The sequence below is a fragment of the Pteronotus mesoamericanus genome, unplaced genomic scaffold, assembly GCF_021234165.1.
Source record: "Pteronotus mesoamericanus isolate MK-2021 breed Mesoamerican mustached bat unplaced genomic scaffold, CSHL_Meso_final scaffold_174, whole genome shotgun sequence".
Taxonomy (NCBI): Eukaryota; Metazoa; Chordata; class Mammalia; order Chiroptera; family Mormoopidae; genus Pteronotus; species Pteronotus mesoamericanus.
The window spans coordinates 21,754,978-21,773,906 of NW_026555309.1; the positions used below are offsets into that span (position 1 = coordinate 21,754,978).

Here is an 18,929-nt window from a genome sequence, read left to right on the forward strand (position 1 = left end):
TTTCTTAACAAGGACCCTACACTTTCATTTTGCATTGTGCTGGGCAAATTATGTAGCCACCTCTGGCTTTAGAACCCATTTGGATATTTGCCTCTTCTAATAAACAGGAATGAAACTGGCCCAGGAGCAAGCATTTCTAAAACTGTCCTACCTGCTACCCTGTCAACCTGTTCCTTCTCTGTAATACCCATCCTTTGAGCCTACCATAACGTGCAGAAATCGGGCTGGGTCTCCAAAGAGAACTCCACTGAGTTGAATTTCACCTCAGCAGCACTGCCGTTCGTCAGCAACCTTCGTGTTGCTGCAGGTGTGGCAAGACTTCTGTCCTGCCTGATGCCAGCCAGTGGTGTATAAAGGAGCCTACCTGACCCTACCTGGTGGGTGGTCCGGTTCCAGAGGAGGTTTTCTTCCAGAAAGGACAAAGTACAGATGAAAGAGGGAAAGAAGGGGTTAGAAAAGACATCAGAGATGAAGAGTGATTCCTCAAAATTGAACTTCTATCTGAATGTTGCTTCCTCGCGGAGCAGCAGTTTCCTCATCTGTGAAAAGGGCAAGCAGAGGAAATACCGCCCCCACCCAACCCCCACCTCATTGTCCCAGAGGACAGATAGTGTGTGTACAAGACTGCACTAGTTCCTGGAGCTTAGCAAGTGTTAGCACTTATCAGTAAACAGCGTTTCTTAATCATTTGGGTCGTGGGCCGCTTAGAGAACCTGATGATACCTCTGGCTCTTCCTGCCCCCCTCGAAAAGTCACACCCAAAAAGGAGCTTACAGAAGGTGCCAGCGTTTGACAACCCTTGAGGGCGGTCCCTGGACCCAAGTGAAGGCACGTGCCTCTACAATGTTCATTTAGGTGGTATTATCTTCACTCCCGTCCTCGAAGTCCCCACTGTGTCTACTTGACAACAGCCACTTCACCCCGACTTTGCAGGCGGCTTCTCCAGGCGGTCTCTACAGCCCCGCGAGGGTCCCAGCGGGCTGAGCAGCGGCGGCAGAAGGAGGCGGGCCCGGCTCTCCGCCCGCCCTACAGCAGGTTCGGGGTGGGGGCTCCGGCCTATTACCGGATGGAAACTCCGGGTGTCCAGAGGGGCGGGAGGGAGAAGGGGAGGGAGGGAGGTGCTCGGGTGAAAGGCGCATTGATGCAGCCTGCGCCGGCCTCGCAACGCGGCGGGGCCAGACTCCGATCACGTCCGTTCTCCCGGGCTCCTCCAGCTCCCGCTCCGCGCTTCCCGGGGCCGCCACGCGCCATGCGCCCCCAGGCCCCGGCCACCACCTCCCCTCAGAGGCTCCTAGGCCTCCTGTTGCTCCTGCTGCTGCAGCTGTGGGCGCCGTCGAGCGCCTCCGAGACTCCCAAGGGGAAGCAAAAGGCGCTGCTCCGGCAGAGGGAGGTGGTGGATCTGGTGAGTGCAGGGAGCCGGGCGCTCCGCTGCGCTGGTGGAGGGTGCAGAGCCGCAGGCAGCACCCGGCCAGCGTCAGTCCAGGTGTTGGGGGGTGGGGGGAAGGGGTCTAAACAGCTGGTTGTGTGTGTGTGTGTGTGTGTGTGTGTGTGTGTGTTACTTGCATGCGCCTGTGTGTCCTGCTTTGTCCGAGTCTATAAGTAAGGAAGGACCTGGGCTGTGCATGTAATGGTGCCCTAGAACCAGAATGAGGGGGACGTCGTGGAGCGGAGATGCAACGTTGGACGGCGGGGGCGGGGGGACGCCCCAAAGTACAGGGATTTGCCCAATAATTCCTGGCCTCTGATGTCCCCCACCTCTTCTCCCCTCTGTAAGAATGGAGAGGGTGAGAACAGTAATGAGAACAGAATGAGGAGCTTGGGTAAGTTTGAACGTGTGGGGGCTGCCTGGGAGAGACCCTGGACCAGCTGATTGCCTGGGTGGGCTGGGCCAGGGACATGCAACGTGTCCATTGTTGGGACAGATGGCCACGTCTGCCTGGAGAAGAGAAAAACAACCCTTACAAAGCCTCCATCCAACGCTTTGTAACTTGACGACTGTGAGTCATGTTGGGTCATCTTCCTAGGGAGTATGGGCTGCAATTTACTTTGTTGGACGACCACAGCTGGGGCCAGGAATGGTTCAGACGGTTTATGGCCAGAAGGGGAAATGAAGACCCCGGCATGAACCCTCCAAGGACCATTTTATTGTTCTGTTTAGACAGATAGGCACTCACTCCTTTCAGACACCTGGGTTTTCTGCCTGTAGTCACCAGGTGGGAACATCACAGTTGAGCTGAGCTGGAAGACAGTTTCCAGGAGAGCAAATAAATAGCCCAAGTGCTTTCTGAGGAGCTAATCTATGGGAAGGTCTGTTCGCTTAAAGCTCTTTCCTTCTAAAAATCAACAAACCCAAGGGAGGACAAGAGTGATGCTTTCCCAACTACCATATTCCTTGGCACATAATATCTTCAATCCTTAAGCCAATCTTAATTGCAGACAAATATGGTTTACAGGCATTGCCGGACATGAGAGGGGGCATTTTTTAATTTTTATTTTTTTTAAAAACTGTTCCGAATATGGTAAGCTGTCCTTATAAACTGAGCTAATAAATCAAGCTCCCTGACATATTAAAGAACCAGATTCAAAAGCTCTGGAAAAAAAATTCCTGCCATTTCACACAGCAGTTTTTGGTGATGTGCTGTGTAATTTTGCTCCACAAAGCAGAATATGTGTTCAGGACTGCAGTTCTATTTTTAAGTGTCTAAATTGTTTAAAATTGCACCAAGTGAATGTGGTTCATGTGAAGCTTGCATTTTGTGAATTTGTAGTTATGATACACAAAATAACCCTTTTCTCCATAAAACTAGCAATTTTTTTTTCTTTCCCTGCAAAAATTTACACTACCTGTGGTTTCCCACAACTCTAGCCTGACTTGGGAAAGCTTACTGCAACCAGGCTCAGGTGCGTCCTGGAGCTTGGATTTGGTTTTGCTGGGGGAAAAAAGGTCCACAGAGTCGTTAAGAAAGTTTCAGCAGATTCTATAAAGCAACTTCTTTGTACACATCTTTCAAAGCATTTCTTTCAAGCTTCCAGCAAGCTCTGCCCCCTGGTGGCTAGTGAAAGAAACAGGGGTTCATGCCACGTATCTTACCCCTTACCTGGTAGGTACCAAAACGAGTGCTGAATTAGCTTTTTAAAGTAAAAGAAGACAGATGTAATATCTGTGAAACCAAATTCAGTAAAATTTTGTGGTGTTTTAGATTAAAAAGTGAATTAAAATTTTCATCCATGGCCCTGCATTTTGAGCTAGACACTTCTTTGTTGTCCAAACTGTCCTGTGCATTGTAGCATATTTAGCAGTATCCCTAACCTGTACTCACTAGATGCTAAGAGCAATCCCACCTCCCAAGTTGTGACAACCAAAAATGTCTGCAGACATTGCCAGTGTGTTCTGGGGGGAAAAGTGGCCCCAGTGGAGAACTACTGATAAATATATAGGAAAATAAAACTTTGTGTAGCATCTTGTCCTAAGGGGAACAATAATGAAGAAATTAAAGAATTTCATCAGTGTTACTGTTTCTCCTTTTCCACTTGAAATCTATGTCCAAACATTACATGTATCTGCAAATGTGAATGAATGAAATTACTAAAATGAAAAATTAAGTCTAAAATTAACTAGACTATTTTAGAATACTTTATACTTTAGCATGTCTTCTAATACTTTGGCAGCTTTGTTGCTTTTCTTACTGTTTCTCTGGCAAAAAATAAATAGCACTGTCATTTTTTCCCCTACATTCAAGAAAATAGCACTGGTCAAAGTCACAGAGATCATTTCTCAAAGCAAAGATCAAATCGGTGAGGTGAAATGCAAATTGATTGGCAAACATTAGAGACATAAGGATCCTGCCTAAGCGGTGTCATTATTGGATTTTATAACATGACCATGTCTATCCCCAGATGGTGAACTTAAAAGATAAGCTTTGAAGTTATTTTAATATATAAGGAGACTTGTTTTTTTTTTCTGATTGGACAGTATATATATATATATATAGAATGATAGTATATTTATATAGAATTGTAGACTGTGACCATATGTGCAAATGGGAGAATGTTAAAATAAAATTTTAAGTGGATTGGGTCTGGGATTTGGAAGATCTAATAAGTGGGTCAATTTGAGAATTAGACTGATGGGGATCAAAATCTCACCTTTACCACTGATCTGACTACACTGATGTGTGTGGCTTTAGTGTGTTGACTGTGGGGTTTGCCAATACTCCCTTCTCCCTGGTAAGGGCCACCTGAGGGAGAGGACACACTTGCCCAGTATCACTTGCCCAGGGTTCATGCTCTTGGAGGAATGATAAGAGTAATCATGGCTGGCGGGTTCAGTGTTTACTACTGTGTGCCAGGCACTGATCTAAGTACATATCATATATTATCTCATGTCTCATACAAACCCTACAAGATACTGAAGAATCTTTATTAATCCCCATTGTACAGATAGAGAAGGAGACACTGACATGTTGAGCAGTTTGCTGCATCTCACACAGCTAATGCTGGTGGAGTCAGGATTAAAATCCAGAGAACCTGACTCTGGAATCTGTGCTTTTCACTTCTACATGCTGCTGCTGCTGCTGCTGCTGCTGCTGCTGCTGCTTCTGCTTCCCCTCCCTGCCAAGAAAAACAGAGAATCCTGGCACTCGAGATGTTTGCTAGATCACTGCCACCCTGTTGAAGACTGGTAGTCACCTGCAATAAGGTCATTGGCCCCTTCTCAGGGAGGAGGAATGGCACTGGCAGTCAGAAGTGTTACTCTAGTGACGAGTCCTCCACATAGAAAGTATAAAGTCTGTGCAATTAAAAGAATAGGAAATCGATCACAATATTTTAGAAATAATTTTAAAATCAGTTCTCTCTAATAAGTCATCCGGAACAGGAGCAAGTGGTATGAAAAGATTCTTGCCTCCAAGGGCTCAAGATAAATACGGTTCTAATCAGATCAGAGTCCTTGAGTGTTAAATGGTAAGAGGTTGTTCCCCCCTGTCCTTTTTCCACTGTAGTATAATGGAATGTGCTTACAAGGGCCTGCAGGGGTACCTGGTCGAGATGGAAATCCTGGGGCCAACGGCATTCCTGGTACCCCCGGGATCCCAGGCCGGGATGGATTCAAAGGAGAAAAGGGGGAGTGCCTGAGGGAGGCCTTTGAGGAGTCCTGGACACCTAACTACAAGCAGTGTTCATGGAGTTCGCTGAATTATGGCATAGATCTTGGGAAAATTGCGGTAAGTAAAATCTGAATTATTTTAAAGTTGATGCAAAACAGAAGGGTTTTCATAGTTGAGTGTTAATTTTAGGTGAGATTTTATTTTATTTTCACCAAAAGACTTAAAAAAAAATGAGGAGGAGGTAACATGTGACTTTAACATAAAGTTAGAAAAAAATTGATAATGTTTCAGAGTTAATTTTATAAAGGTGTTTCTAAAACAAATAAATCATCATATTATTTTAACCTTAATACCTCACATAACTTACTTTTTTTAAAAAATGCGAACAAAAAGGGAGAGCATACGTGTCTGTGTCCACATGATTGGACAGTAAGCAACTTTCCAATCTTATCCTAACATAAATTTAAATTAGTCTAAAAAATTCTGCCATGGCTCCAGATATAAAGGTGGAAAGAAATTTCAAAGATGTTACCACCTGATAGGAATCATCTGGACTTGGCAAGTCTGTTGGTGTTAAACCTTTTTCTGGGTAGCTGGCCTAGCTTAAAACTGCTCAGCCTAAGTGGAATGACTAACAATGTACTACAGTGACCATCTTAATTATTCTGCAACAGTTTGGGGACAAGTTACTCAAAATAGCCTGGCTGGCAATGCATTATGATTAATGACTCAGTTACTTTGATCACTGATTGCTTCAAAAATAATTGGCAAGTCTACTGGGATGTCATCAAGTTGAAGTTGGTGCTATTTCTAAGCCTTCCTTTTGTTGACCAACTCTGTACATGGTTCCATATTGTATTACTTGATGATATTAACCACTACTATCACCAGGCAGATACGAGAGATTTTATTTTCATAAAACTCAATGGTTTTAATCTTATGTGTATTATTCCCAGTTTTTATCACTGCTCTTTGATGTCTGCTCTATTACTTATAAAAAGTTTGTGACTATCTTAATTTGATTTTTATGTGATAGAATTTCCATAAAAATTCTTCCATAATTTTTGCGCCTGTGACCATTTTAGTTTTCTTTGTGATTTCTTAGAAAGCACTTTGTTGAAATGTTGCCTACTTCTTTAACCATCTGACATTGAAAGACTTGTTGCTTATTTATAGTTCATCCAAAGTGGCTGAGTTCTAGCTAAAAGCAATCCCTATGGACTCTGAATTATCTATGTGTTTTGAAGTTCCTTTTAGCAGTGGTCAGAATGGGCTTGGGAGCTGTCTACAAGTAAAAGATAGTAGGGCCTATCTTTTATATTGGCAGATAAATTTTACAGACCAGTTAGAGGGGAAAAAAGAAAAAAAGAAAAAAAAGAAGACCTGGGCCTTATAATTGTGTCACACAGGTAAAGACTAAAAACCTCACCCATGCTTGAACCCCTGGTACTGTTTGCTGTTGATCAAGTAAAAATTGGTCAAGACTAAATATATAGGGACAGTACTGGTCTAGAATGTGAGTTCCATGAGGGCAGAGAGTCTATTTTGTTTACTGCGGTATCTGTAGCATCCAGCACATAGGGCTCAGGAAGTATTTTTAGAATGGGAAAAAAAGAAGAAGTAAATATATAGGTTGATTTGTTCCAAATACTGAAGACTAGCTCTTTTGGTAAAACTGAAAGTTACCTTCAGTGGGGTGAATAATTCTAAAAAATGCCATAATTTGATATATATATATATATTTTTTTTAGAATTCCTTATATCAGAGTCACTTATCTGTCTAGCAGAAAATCCTTTTCCCTCTGTAAAAGTTAAGCTTTTTAAATGTGATTTGGGTCAAGAAAAGTTAAAATTCACAATACAATGTGAAAGCATCTTTTTAATTAAAGTAGAAAATGCTAATCAAACCGCATTTCTGTGTCTGTGACAGGAGTGTACCTTTACAAAGATGCGTTCGAACAGCGCTCTAAGGGTTCTGTTCAGTGGCTCACTCCGGCTGAAGTGCAGAAGTGCGTGCTGTCAGCGCTGGTATTTCACATTCAATGGAGCTGAATGTTCAGGACCTCTTCCCATTGAAGCCATAATTTATTTGGACCAAGGAAGCCCTGAACTCAATTCAACAATTAACATCCATCGTACTTCTTCTGGTATGTCGAATAGTGATATTTTGAAGAGTGTGTCTCAGATCTTTAGAGACCAAAAATTAGTTTTGAGTCCACTAATCATGTCAGGTCACTAAGACAGCAAGTTTTTAGCCCATGATGCTCCAGCCTGGTTGCATTTAAGAATTTCTTGAAATGGATCTTTTAAAAAATATGCAGATGCCTGCATCCCATCTCTGACCAACTAAGTCAGAATCTCTGGGGGTAATACTGTTTTTTTGGTTTTTTTTTTAAGATTCCCACAGTTGAAAGTCACTGAGTTTGATGAAATGGCAAAACAGTGCCAAGAACACCACAGAGCAGTGGTTTTCAGCCTTGGCTACACATTGGGCTCAATTGGGGAACTTTAAAATCTCCCCAAGCCACTTATCATCCCTCCAGGGAGTCTAACTTAATGCATTTGGGCGCAGCCTCGGCAGTGGGACTTCCAGACTCTTTCCTGGTTACTGTCATGTCCAGCCAAGCTTGAGAACCTCTAGCTTAGATTGATGAGGAGACAGATTTCTCTGCCTTTTCTTTTAAAATAGTAGATACAGTCTGCTGAATTCATAAAAGAGAACATCTCTATACTGTTCCTACATTTCGGTTTGTTTCTACCTAGTATGAGAGAAAAGATATTCAATCAAACCAGTGGTCACTTAAGCTGTAAGACAAAAAAATTGGTTTATTTTATTCTATTTTAAGGTTCATTAAAGAAAGCTTAGAAGAGGGAGAACTATCTTTTAATATCATCACCCAGACACACCACTATGCATATCGGGCTACTGAGCTCTTTGGTTTCTTGAGTGGCTGTGGGGCAACGCACCACGACAGCACAGGCTGGGAGAGCCCCAAGAAGTCTCTATCGTTAGCTTCATTTCCCTGGTTTCTTGAAGGGGTTTTTCACTAATCTTGTACTTAGAAATGGCAGCTATAAAAGAAAAGACTCCCATCCTCCCCACCCCCATCCTCTGCCCAATGTTAACCAGAGGAATTTATATTACAGCATGCTTTGGGGAGGAAGTCAAATACTTAACACCCCAAACCAATTATCTCTAAGAAATCAAGAGCAACCTTTCTACATTCTTCCTCAAATCTCCACAATATCCTCAAGGTATTTTAAGGAGGAGATATTTTAAGCCCCTCTCTGCACATAGGGAAGGCCCAGGGAAATAAAGTGTTTCACCCAGGACGGCAGAATCAGTGCTGAGGAGAGCAGAAGCCAGACCTTGCCCTCCCTCAGGTCTCTGCAGCCCTCTCTTTGACCAGATTAAAAAGCCTCATCACTAGGTCCTTAGATACAAGTACTGGGGAGGAAGATGTGCTTTCCCTCCAAGAAGAAGTCTCTAAAATAAGAAAAATCTAGATATAAAATTAAAATTTGATTAGCAAATGGTGTGTGTTAGAGAGCAATTGATATAAACCACTTACTTTTTATTATATTATCTTTAAGATCCCTGTGTTAGTATCTTGCTAGAATAAAAGCCCTTGGGCCCAGGAACTGTGACCTATATATACATATACTTTATAAATTATTTAACAGCGTTTACCGGCCATGATGTGAAACCTCATTCAGTGTGATCAGTTGGGTGGAATGTCAGAACTGATTAGTATTCTTAACAGTTTTTATATTAAGATGGATTGAAGGTGACCGCTATAGTAAAATCATCGTCCCTTGCACACTGATACTCTTTTCTGAGGGAAAGGGAATGGGATGGACTTATATTAGCACATCAGAGGATAACTTAACACCTTGGATATGGCCAGGGCAGTTTGAAAAACATTTGAATGCCATGTTGTTACCTGGGTCAAGGAGGAAAATAGGTTGAGAACCTTTAATCCAACATATTTTAGCTATTTAATAAACTGCAATACTATTTAATCATAGCAGAAATGTTCATTCAAAATATTTTTTTCATTTGTTAACAACCATGAAGTGACCATTTGACTCTCCTGCGTAAAGTTAATGCTAGAACCAAGCTTGTCTGACGTCCTGTAGGTTTAAGTGAACACATTTCTAGGCCATGGATGGCAGGACCTTGGGAAAATATGAGGATTTCTGGGCATTCCCACCCGGCGCGGTACTTACTGAGGGTACTAGATTAAATGGGACTCGGGGCACACTGCTTAGTTCTCCCAACTTTGAAAGGGGCCTGAACCAGAGCCAGGCCCCTGGATTCTGAGGGTCTTGCCTCATCAGATGGCTTCAGGCCTACATCCCTGAGGCTCAGCTGGAAGTCAGTAAACTACCAACTAGGAAATCTGACCAGTCACCTGATGTCACCACTATACTCTGCATGTGTTAGGACTCATTTTCTTAAAGAATCTGAAACTCTGGTTCCTTTTTCCCTGCACACAGATATCAAAGGCATTATATCTTTTTGCTTGTTAAAATGACCACTGAGGCCAGGAATTTTTTTAAGTTTTATTTTGAATGTAGGTGAAGAAGATGAAATGCAAGTTGTGTCTTAGTATGTGAAAGTCCAGAGACCCTGAGAAAAAGTATATATTTACATAGCAAAAGAGGAAAAGAAGAGTTGTTTGTATTTTTCACTGCGAGGAAATTCTGTGTAAAATGGGATTCCCAAATTGAGGGACAGGTATAATGATTTGCTAGAATTTCTTTTAATGTTATAAAAGTTATTTCTTTTACTTGAATACCATTAAGTGAACAAACAGGTGTTGGAAAAGGCTTTCTTTAAAAAGGACTTGCAGGAGACCATATTTGCCCATGATATATCTGATAAAGGGCTGATATCCAAAATTTATAAAGAACTTACATAACTCAACACCAAAAAAATAAAGCAATCCAATTGAAAAATGGGCAAAGGATCTGAATAAACACTTCTCCAAACAGGACATACAGATGGCCAGTAGACATATGAAAAGATGCTCAATATCACTGATCATCAGAGAAATGCAAATTAGAACTACAGTGAGATATTACCTCATATCTGTCACAATGGTTGTCATCAATAAGCCAATAAATAAATATTGGTAAGGTTGTGGAGCAAAGGGAACCCTTGTGCACTGTTGGTGAGTGTGCACATTGGTGCAGCCACTGTGGAAAACAGTATGGAGTTTACACAAAAAATTAGAAATGGAACTGCCTTATGACCAGCAATCAACTTCTGGGAATATATCAGAAAAAGCCCTGAAACAATGATTTGAAAGAATATATGCACCCCTATGTTAATTGCAGTGTTATTTACAATAGCTAAGATTTTTGAAGTAGTCCAGGTGCCCATCAGTAAATGAATAGATAACAAAGTTGTGATACATCTACACAATGGAATACTACTTGGCTGTAAAAAAGAAAAGGAAATCTTACGTTTTGCAACAGCATGGATGAACCTGGAGAACACTATGCTAAGTGGAATAAGCCAGTCAGAGAAAAACAAGTATCATGTGATTTCACTTATATGTGGAATCTAATGAACAAAATAAACAAACAAATATAAACAGACTCATAAGTACAGAGAACAGACTGACAGCTGTCAGAGGGGAGGGGAGTTGGTGAAGGGATTAAGCAAAAAAAAAAAAAAAAACAACCAAAAAACACTCCTTATAGACACAGACAATATGGTTGGTGATTGCAAGAAGGAAAAGCAGGGGTGTGGTCAGGGGAGGTAGAAGAGGGTAAAGGGGGATAAATATGATGGAAAGAGACTTGACTTTGGATGGTGAACACATGATACAATATACAGATAATGTGGTATGGAATTGTACCCTTAAAACCTCTGTAATTTTATTAACCAATGTCACCCCGATAAATTCTATAAAAACTTTCAAAAATAAAAAAGACTTGAAAATCAAATCAAAGTCTTGGCTTTTAAAAGTGTAGGCTTCCTTTGTTGAGTCAAATAAATTGCTTTTATTTTTTTTAGGTGATATCTTTAAATAAACAAATGCTGGTTTTATTGTTAAAACCTATAAGAAAAATGCCTGTTAAACTTCTATCATGGAGTGGATATGTATTTATCTTTTAAAAGTATTTATGTGCTAAGAAAAACACTTATCCAGTATATAGAAATTTTAATTCACTGTACACTAAATATATTTATTATCTGGTTTGCTAAAGTAACAAAGTTTAACTAAAGGTTGTTGTGTTCTAAAGAAAGGTGTGCCTCTCATCTTTGTTTTGCAGTGGAAGGACTTTGTGAAGGAATTGGAGCCGGATTAGTGGATATCGCTATCTGGGTTGGTACTTGTTCAGATTATCCCAAAGGAGATGCCTCTACTGGATGGAACTCAGTGTCCCGCATCATTATTGAAGAACTACCAAAATAAATTCTTTAATTTTCATTCCCTACCTCTTTTTTATTAGACCTTTGAATGGTTCATTTTAGTGACATTTTATATAATTTTTAGTATATCTGAATGAAAGACAAAGTGTTTACAGACCAAAGTGTGATTTCACACAGTTTTTAAGTCCAGTATTACTCATTTTCCTTCAGTAAAAGATGGTTTCAGGATTTTGTAGTTGAATAGAATACTTTCTTCATATTCCCATTCCCTGAACCTATAATTTAGAATGTCATGGTGGTCTTTAATTTTTTCCTATTCTCTTAGTATAGCACTTTTTAAAATATAAATGCTACTATTTGTACAAGTTGTAAATGTTCAAAATTGTTTTATATCTGTGAAATAAAACTTATTTCAAACAACCTCAATATCTTTAACCTAATTCCTACTAAAATTAGGGTGTCTAGTACTTTATGTCTGGAAAATTGAGTATAAACCTAATTTTGTATTTATTTATTTTAAAGAGATATATTAAATTTAGAGTATATGTATAGTACTATTTCATATTTTGAGGGATACAAAGAAAAAGAAATTTATATGTCAGGAAATTCACTAGCACTTTAGGGATTTTATCTTTTTTTAACAAAGGAAAAAGGCACGAATTGTGGCCTCAAATTGCTTACCATTTGGTAGGGAGGATAAGATGTATATTTAAAAAATAACAACAAATCAAAAATTATTTGTTGATTGCCATGAAAGGTGTTGAAGGGAGCAGTATAATTCAAAGGATGAGCTATCAGTTCAGGCTGAGGGCCTCAGAAAAAATTCTTGAAGAAGGAAGTGCAGGTATTAGACTGAGAAAGTTAAGTAAATCCTGTGCTTAGGTTGGAAGTATCAATATAAATTCATAAAGTACTTTATCTTAAATAAAGCTATAAAACAATAACAACAGACTCTTGTTTACTGAAAAAGCCTAGAAAAAATGACCAATTAAGTGATGGTCAGATTGTGATTTCTGCATACCATTTCCTACTGAAAGGAACTAAGGCTACATGAACTAATGGGGGATTTCAGCTCTGGGGCAGGAAATGTACAATGTGAGCCCAGATCAGCTTGGCATTACTAGAAAACAAGGCAACTATCAAAGACAATGGAAAAGATCTAAGAGGCAACTTGAATTGGTTCCCACTGACAAAGATGATATGATTTAAGCATTAATAATCATAATGACTGCAGTGGTTTGAAATGCATCAAATATGTTTAAAGTGCCTGACTTCATAATGATATTCACATAAAATTTATCAGTCAACTTAGAGGACACCAGCAAATGAAATTGTTACTTTGAAAATCTGTATTAATACATAACAAAAAGAAAAAGCATTTACTCTGCTTTCTCTATATATGAGCAGTATTTTTGGGTAACCAAATTGTTGATGAAGGGAAATATTTCCTTATAGAAGTGTGTGTGTGCGCATGTGCACATACACAACCTCTCGTGAATTAAGGGATCTAGCAGTGATCATCAATGACTGATAACATTTCAAAAAGAAAGACCAAACTATATGCTTCTTAAAGAAATTACATTATACTACCCAAGAAGTAGTTTTGCCAAGAAACAATCAAACCTGTATCTGATTTAGCCTCTAGATATAACCATCAAATTTTAGGAAATACAGAGGACAGAAGAAAATGTTTATTGACATGACAGGGTTATAATCAGCAAATCCAGACAAGGAAACTCAAAAGACAACTTGATACCTTCAACAAATGGCAAGAAAAAAGAAAGAGGGGAAAAAATATATGGAGTAAAAGAGATTTCATCTCATATCAACCCATTTCAATGTTTGAACTTTATTTGGGTGCTTAAGATAGTTGAAGACATGAATGTTAGATGTTTGATATCAAATAATTATGTATTTTTAGGTGTGATAATTGTGTTGTGGTTATTTTTAAGTAGTGCTTATCTTTTAGAAATACTGAAATGTCTAAGATAAAGTGATATTGATGTCTGGCACTTGCTTCAAAATGATCTGGAAATGAAAAGTGGATGAGAGGGAATGTTGATGAAAAAATGTTGAAGACAGGTGGAAGTTAACCAAGATGGGTCAATTTTTTGGCAAATAGAGACTGGGATAAATAGAAAGGACATTTTGGGTGGGGACAAGAATACTGGTTAAGACCTCTTTAAATAGTCGTAGACTGTGAAGATATTTGTGTTCCATGAGAATGCCTACCAAAGAGCATTCACTGTAGAGGAGATTCTTAATAATGAGGTGCAAAAATAATATTCTGAATGGCAGTCAGCTTCTTTCCCCAGCCACTCCAGCACTAGTTCAATGGACCCATGAACAGAGAAGCCTTGGTGGCAAGGATGGAGGCTATGTATGGGTTCAACAACGTGGAACACTAGTGCTACTGTTGAGTAGAGACCAACCTGAGTCCCTAATATGGCACTATTTCCTGGGGGGACAAGCCAGCTGCCTGGCTTACATTGGACTTCTATCATGGAAGGGCAGAGATTCAGTTGCACAGAAATTGACATATACTCTGGATACAGATGTGCCTTTTCTGACTAATTCTTCTGCCAGCACTACCATCCACAGACTCACAGAATGCCTTATCTCCACTGTCATGGCCTTCCACACACACCGCTTCTGCTCCAGAAACTTCGTTTCACAACAACGATGCGCAAAAGTGGGGCTCACCCATGGAATTAACTGGTTTTACTACATATCCCATCACTTGGGAGTGGCTGGCCTACAGGAAAGGCGAAATGGCGTATTGAGGACTCATTATGGTACCAGCTTGCAGACAACATCCTGAAAGAATGGGGTTCTGTCTTACAGGGTGCAATTATACTTTGGATCAGAAAGCATCATATGGTACTCTCTCTCCTATAGACAGAATCCGGGCAGTAGAAGTGCGGCAGGCTTCACTCACTATTACCCCTAATAATCCATTTGTAGACTTTTCGCTTCCTGTCCTGGCAACTTTGAACTCTGCTGGTTTGCAGATCTTAATATCCAAAAGGAGGATGCTTCCACCAGGGGAACAACAGTCATTCCACAGAACTGGAAGGTGAGACTGTGTGTTAGGTTTCTATTGGCTGCATAACAAATTACCACACCTTTAGCGGCTTAAAACAACACAGATGTATTCATCTGGTGGTTCAAGGGTCTAGGTACAGGTTAGCTGGGTCCTTGGCTCAGAGTGTGACCAGGCTGAAACCAAAGTGTTGGCAGGGGCTCTGACCTCATCTGAGGCTCCAGAGCCTCTTCCCAGGTCACATGGTTGTTTGCAGATGTCAATTCTTTACAGCTGTGATTAAAGTCCCTGTTTGCTTGCTATTAGCGGAGGATTGCTCTCAGCTCCTATAGGTTGCTCTCAGGTCCTTGCCACGTAGATCCTCCTTTCACAAAAGGGCTTTTTCCTCTAAACTGGCAAGGGAATGAACTCTTCTGCTTTTAAGACTTGCTAATTAGGTAGGTCAGACCCATCCAGGATAATCTCCTTTTGGATTTTAGTTAACTGATTAGGGACCTTAACTGCACCTGCAAAATTCCTTTGACATATAATTATGGAGGTGATATCCAATAATACTTCAGGTCCCAACAGTACACAAGGCAAAATTATAGAGGGTATGTACACCAGGGAGTCCATCTTAGAATTCTGCCTACCTCAGACTGCCACCCGGCCCTTTTGTTTTCCTTAAACCACTGAACCAACAGGTGAAAACAGAAGGGTACTCAATTGGCTGTAGTGATTGATCCCATTTACCAAGGGAAATTGGTTGCTGCTATGGCGGAAGCAAGGAGGACTGTGTTAGAGAACCCTCTGCTAGTTAGAGAAGGTGCGGTTGCAGACCACATAGTGGTGAGAAGGGAGTTTGCGGGTTTGCCTGAACCAGCAAATGATTTTAAAATCTGCACATTTTATAAGGTTTCTCCTGAAACTTCCATGCCAACAGTAAAAGTTAATGGAAAACTACAGGAACCAGAAAAAAGCCAGGACGATTAAGGATTTGGACACCTCGAGAAGAAAGGTATGGATTACTTTGCCAGGTAGGTAAAGAACCCAGAGTTGTGGGTTCTGGCTGTGGGTTCTAAGGAAAATATGCAATAGGTAGTTGAAGGTGGAAGTTAGAGATATTCAACCATAATTGTGTCCAGTTATAGAAATCAGGACTCTGATAGCTTTGCATATTTTCTCTTTGTTATTTATTTATATTTATTTGCGTAGCCTAACCATTTTTTTTTATTCCTGTCCTTCCCATCAGTATTTTATTTTTAAAGTTGGTGCAAGTCAATTTTACAAAGTTAATAGAATACTCACTGGGACCATGACTGAATTTGAGTGGTAATTAACATAGACGGCAATGGGTTCAATGACTATTGGGACTTTGTCTTCTCATTTGGGAGAAGGGCAAGAACTTCACCTATCATAAGGAAAGCTGCATCTTGCTAGGCTAAAATATGCTTAATTGCTTTGTTGTTGTACAGCAATTCAAGTCTTGTAGAAGGGTGCATATGGAAGTAGTCAAAGGGGTTGATGAAGCCTCTTATCAGCTACAAACTCATCCTTCAGTACCTGCTCTGGGATAATGGACTGGACTCTAGGCATTTCTCCTTTAGAATGAAAACATTAAGCAGAGGATACTGGAGGGACATTGCAGGAGGAAAGAAGCTTCTCTTCCTGGTTTCTGTGCATGGAATTTACTTAGCTTGCTCTTGCTACATGATCTGTCAGCGGTGTGTGTGTCTGTGTGTGGACATCTGACAGTGCTTTGCTCTGTTTGCACACCCAGAATGCACAGCCCCTCAACTACCTCGCAGCCCCAGGTCGAGAGGCCTGGTGATCACCTTACTGCAGGCTTCTTGAGAGGGACACCACATGCTCCTGGGCCCATGCTTTTAGCAGTGCTAACACTCCCTGGCATGCCCCTCCACCTGTCTTAGCTTGCCAGCCCCCTACAGGTTGTTTCTGAGGTTTTTCCAATGTGGAGAAAGTCTGCTCCTGACTTTGCACCTGCAGAAACATCCTAACTTTCTCTGCAACCTGCTCACCAGCTTTGCCTTGCTTGTGCCCCAGAGGGTCATTTCCTGCTTAACAGATGATTCTAAACCAGCTCTGGCCAGGCAAACCAGCAAACTTTCTCACCACCCAGTGGTTTGCAACACCTTCTTCGGGGATGTCTGAGTGCCAGAGGGGGGGCTCCTCCAAGCTTGTTCTTCCTTGAGTACTGCCTCCGTTGGCCCTGGGCTACCACTTAGAGTTCTCTTAACATAGTTGTATTACTGTATCCTAACTTAGCAATTACTTCAGCTTCTCCTGGGTAAATTTATTGTGTGTTCTCTCTCCTGGTTGTACTTAGATTGCTAGAGATGTGATTACTTGGTGAGTTTAGGAGAAGGAAGTGAGCATGAGTAGTACTTTCCCTTCTCTCCTAGGGAATAAGCTGCCCACAGAGATCATGCATTCTGCCTCCTTCTTCCTTGCCATAATAAGCTTTACAAGGGCAGCCTGTAAAATAGTCTTGGTCCATTGTTGCCTGTGGCTGGATGGGTACATCTGTATGTCCCGGGACTTGGTATGAGGAAGCCCACTTTTACACAGACAAAAGCCATATTCTCTAATTTCAGCCTGATCACTAATAAAGATCCTATTTTATGCTGCACTTACCTCATCTACTTCTGAATTAGTTTAGATCCTGGATGGGGAAGAGTTTAATGTAAATCACTTAAAAGCAGCTTTTTGCTTTTTCTTTTGACACATTGAATGTGAACCGGTTTAATCACTTTCTAGCCTTTAGTAGAACAAGCCTAATGTCAAAACTAACATACATTGAAATTTAATACAAACATATCATCTTGCAATATTTGTTCTCAGAAAATATCTAGGGAACACTTCCAAATCGTCCAACTTTTATACAGTTGGGCCTTTTTACCATAAGCAGATTTTATTTTCCTAAGTCTACTGGTCAATCTTCTTTTATGCCTTCCACGGTGAGTTGAAGAATCTTTAATTTTTAGAAATATTAAATAATGTTTTTCTATAAAACTAAAAACATTTTAAAGAATCCACACAACATATGTAAGATTCCCAAAGTGCTCACTTTTAATAAAGGTGACATTAATTTCCATAGAAACAGGAGTTCACAAGTGTCATGACAATTGATGGGAAAAAGACTTAGGATCTGTATTGCAGATTCTGTCATGTAGGAAGCTTTCAGTTGCAACAAATAATAGAAAAACCCAGCTGAGTCTGGCTTACAAAATAAAGGAAAATTAATGCTTCACCCCATTGAAACTAGAGGTCGGTGTACTAGGGGTGAGAATTGATCCAGAATCTCGTATAATGTGACTATGACTGAGTTTCTTTTTTATTCAAAAGTCCTTTTTTCTAGAGGTTAAATCTTAAGCTTATCTGAAAGAAGAGTGCTTTGTTTTTTTCTTTTCTTCCCCCGGTTTGAAGTAGGACCGAATTTCTTTCTTTTAATTTTTTGCTGTCATTTCCTTGGTGTTGACTCCATTTTGGACACACTCCGCCCAGTTCATGATCCTAAATCAGATTTGAGGAGACCTGAGAGATACATGAATCCTCATTCATGAAACAGCAAAGAGGGAATGAATCTATGTCAGTATCCTCAGAAAATAATGTCTTTGAGTGTCAGTCTGGCTGGACCAGCTTAGGTAACTGTCAATTCCAAACTGTTCATTATGAACAGAGATGGCATGTGCAGGTTGGCTCTGCTAACCAGGGCCTTCCTCTGGGGCAGGCAAGGCCCATTCCATCTAAACCACAAAGATGAGGATGAAGGGAGAGGGTAGATTCTGCAAAGATTCAGGCTACAAGAAGGAAAAGAAATAGTTGCTGGGCACTCAATAATAGGTATTCACTGTAGGTACAATACTTCCAGAGCCTATTTCCTATTACTCATTTAGAAAGAAATTTAAGACTTTAACCCAATTTACCTTACATCCATTCACCATGACACATTAACACATTTTTAGAAAACAAATATAAAAGTAAAATAAATCATTTCCTAGTATTTATATAATTTTATAATCACTAAAAAGACTTTGCTAGGTAAGTGGCAACACATACTTTATCTGGATCATTCTGTATTGAGTCAAGTGTCCACATCCAAAAGAAGTCTCTCTCTGATGCCTCATGAACTTAAACATACCTTTTAGTTGATATCCCTTTTTTTAGTGTGGTGTTTAAAAAACAACACGACTTTCTAACACTGCCAGACCATGAAAGCATGTACTGAAAGATAATAGCCTTCTTTTCACAAGGCACGGTACCCATCATTGTCTTGGATCATTGGATTACCTTTGCTTTACCACATTTATTTTCTGGTGCCAAACTCCAGCAAGCTTTTTTGGAGGGGAGGTTGGGAAGGCTTGTATCTTAAATCGTCACACATTCTCCCTAC

General features: G+C 40.4%; 1 protein-coding gene across 1 annotated transcript; it reads left to right on the forward strand.

The window, feature by feature from the left end:
• Positions 1–1,249: 1,249 nt before the first annotated feature.
• Positions 1,250–11,536, forward strand: CTHRC1 (collagen triple helix repeat containing 1). Its single transcript, XM_054590068.1, has 4 exons — positions 1,250–1,402; positions 5,001–5,222; positions 7,036–7,252; positions 11,394–11,536. The coding sequence occupies exons 1-4, from the start codon at positions 1,250–1,252 to the stop codon at positions 11,534–11,536; spliced, it is 735 nt and encodes a 244-aa protein (XP_054446043.1).
• The last annotated feature ends 7,393 nt before the right edge of the window (positions 11,537–18,929 follow it).

Excerpts from the sequence above, each read along its gene's own strand:
- CTHRC1 (XM_054590068.1), top strand. The coding sequence starts at position 1,250 with ATGCGCCCCCAGGCCCCGGCCACCACCTCCCCTCAGAGGCTCCTAGGC. Across the intron at positions 1,403-5,000 it reads AGAGGGAGGTGGTGGATCTG|TATAATGGAATGTGCTTACA; the intron begins GTGAGTGCAGGG and ends TTTCCACTGTAG. Across the intron at positions 7,253-11,393 it reads CATCCATCGTACTTCTTCTG|TGGAAGGACTTTGTGAAGGA; the intron begins GTATGTCGAATA and ends TTTGTTTTGCAG.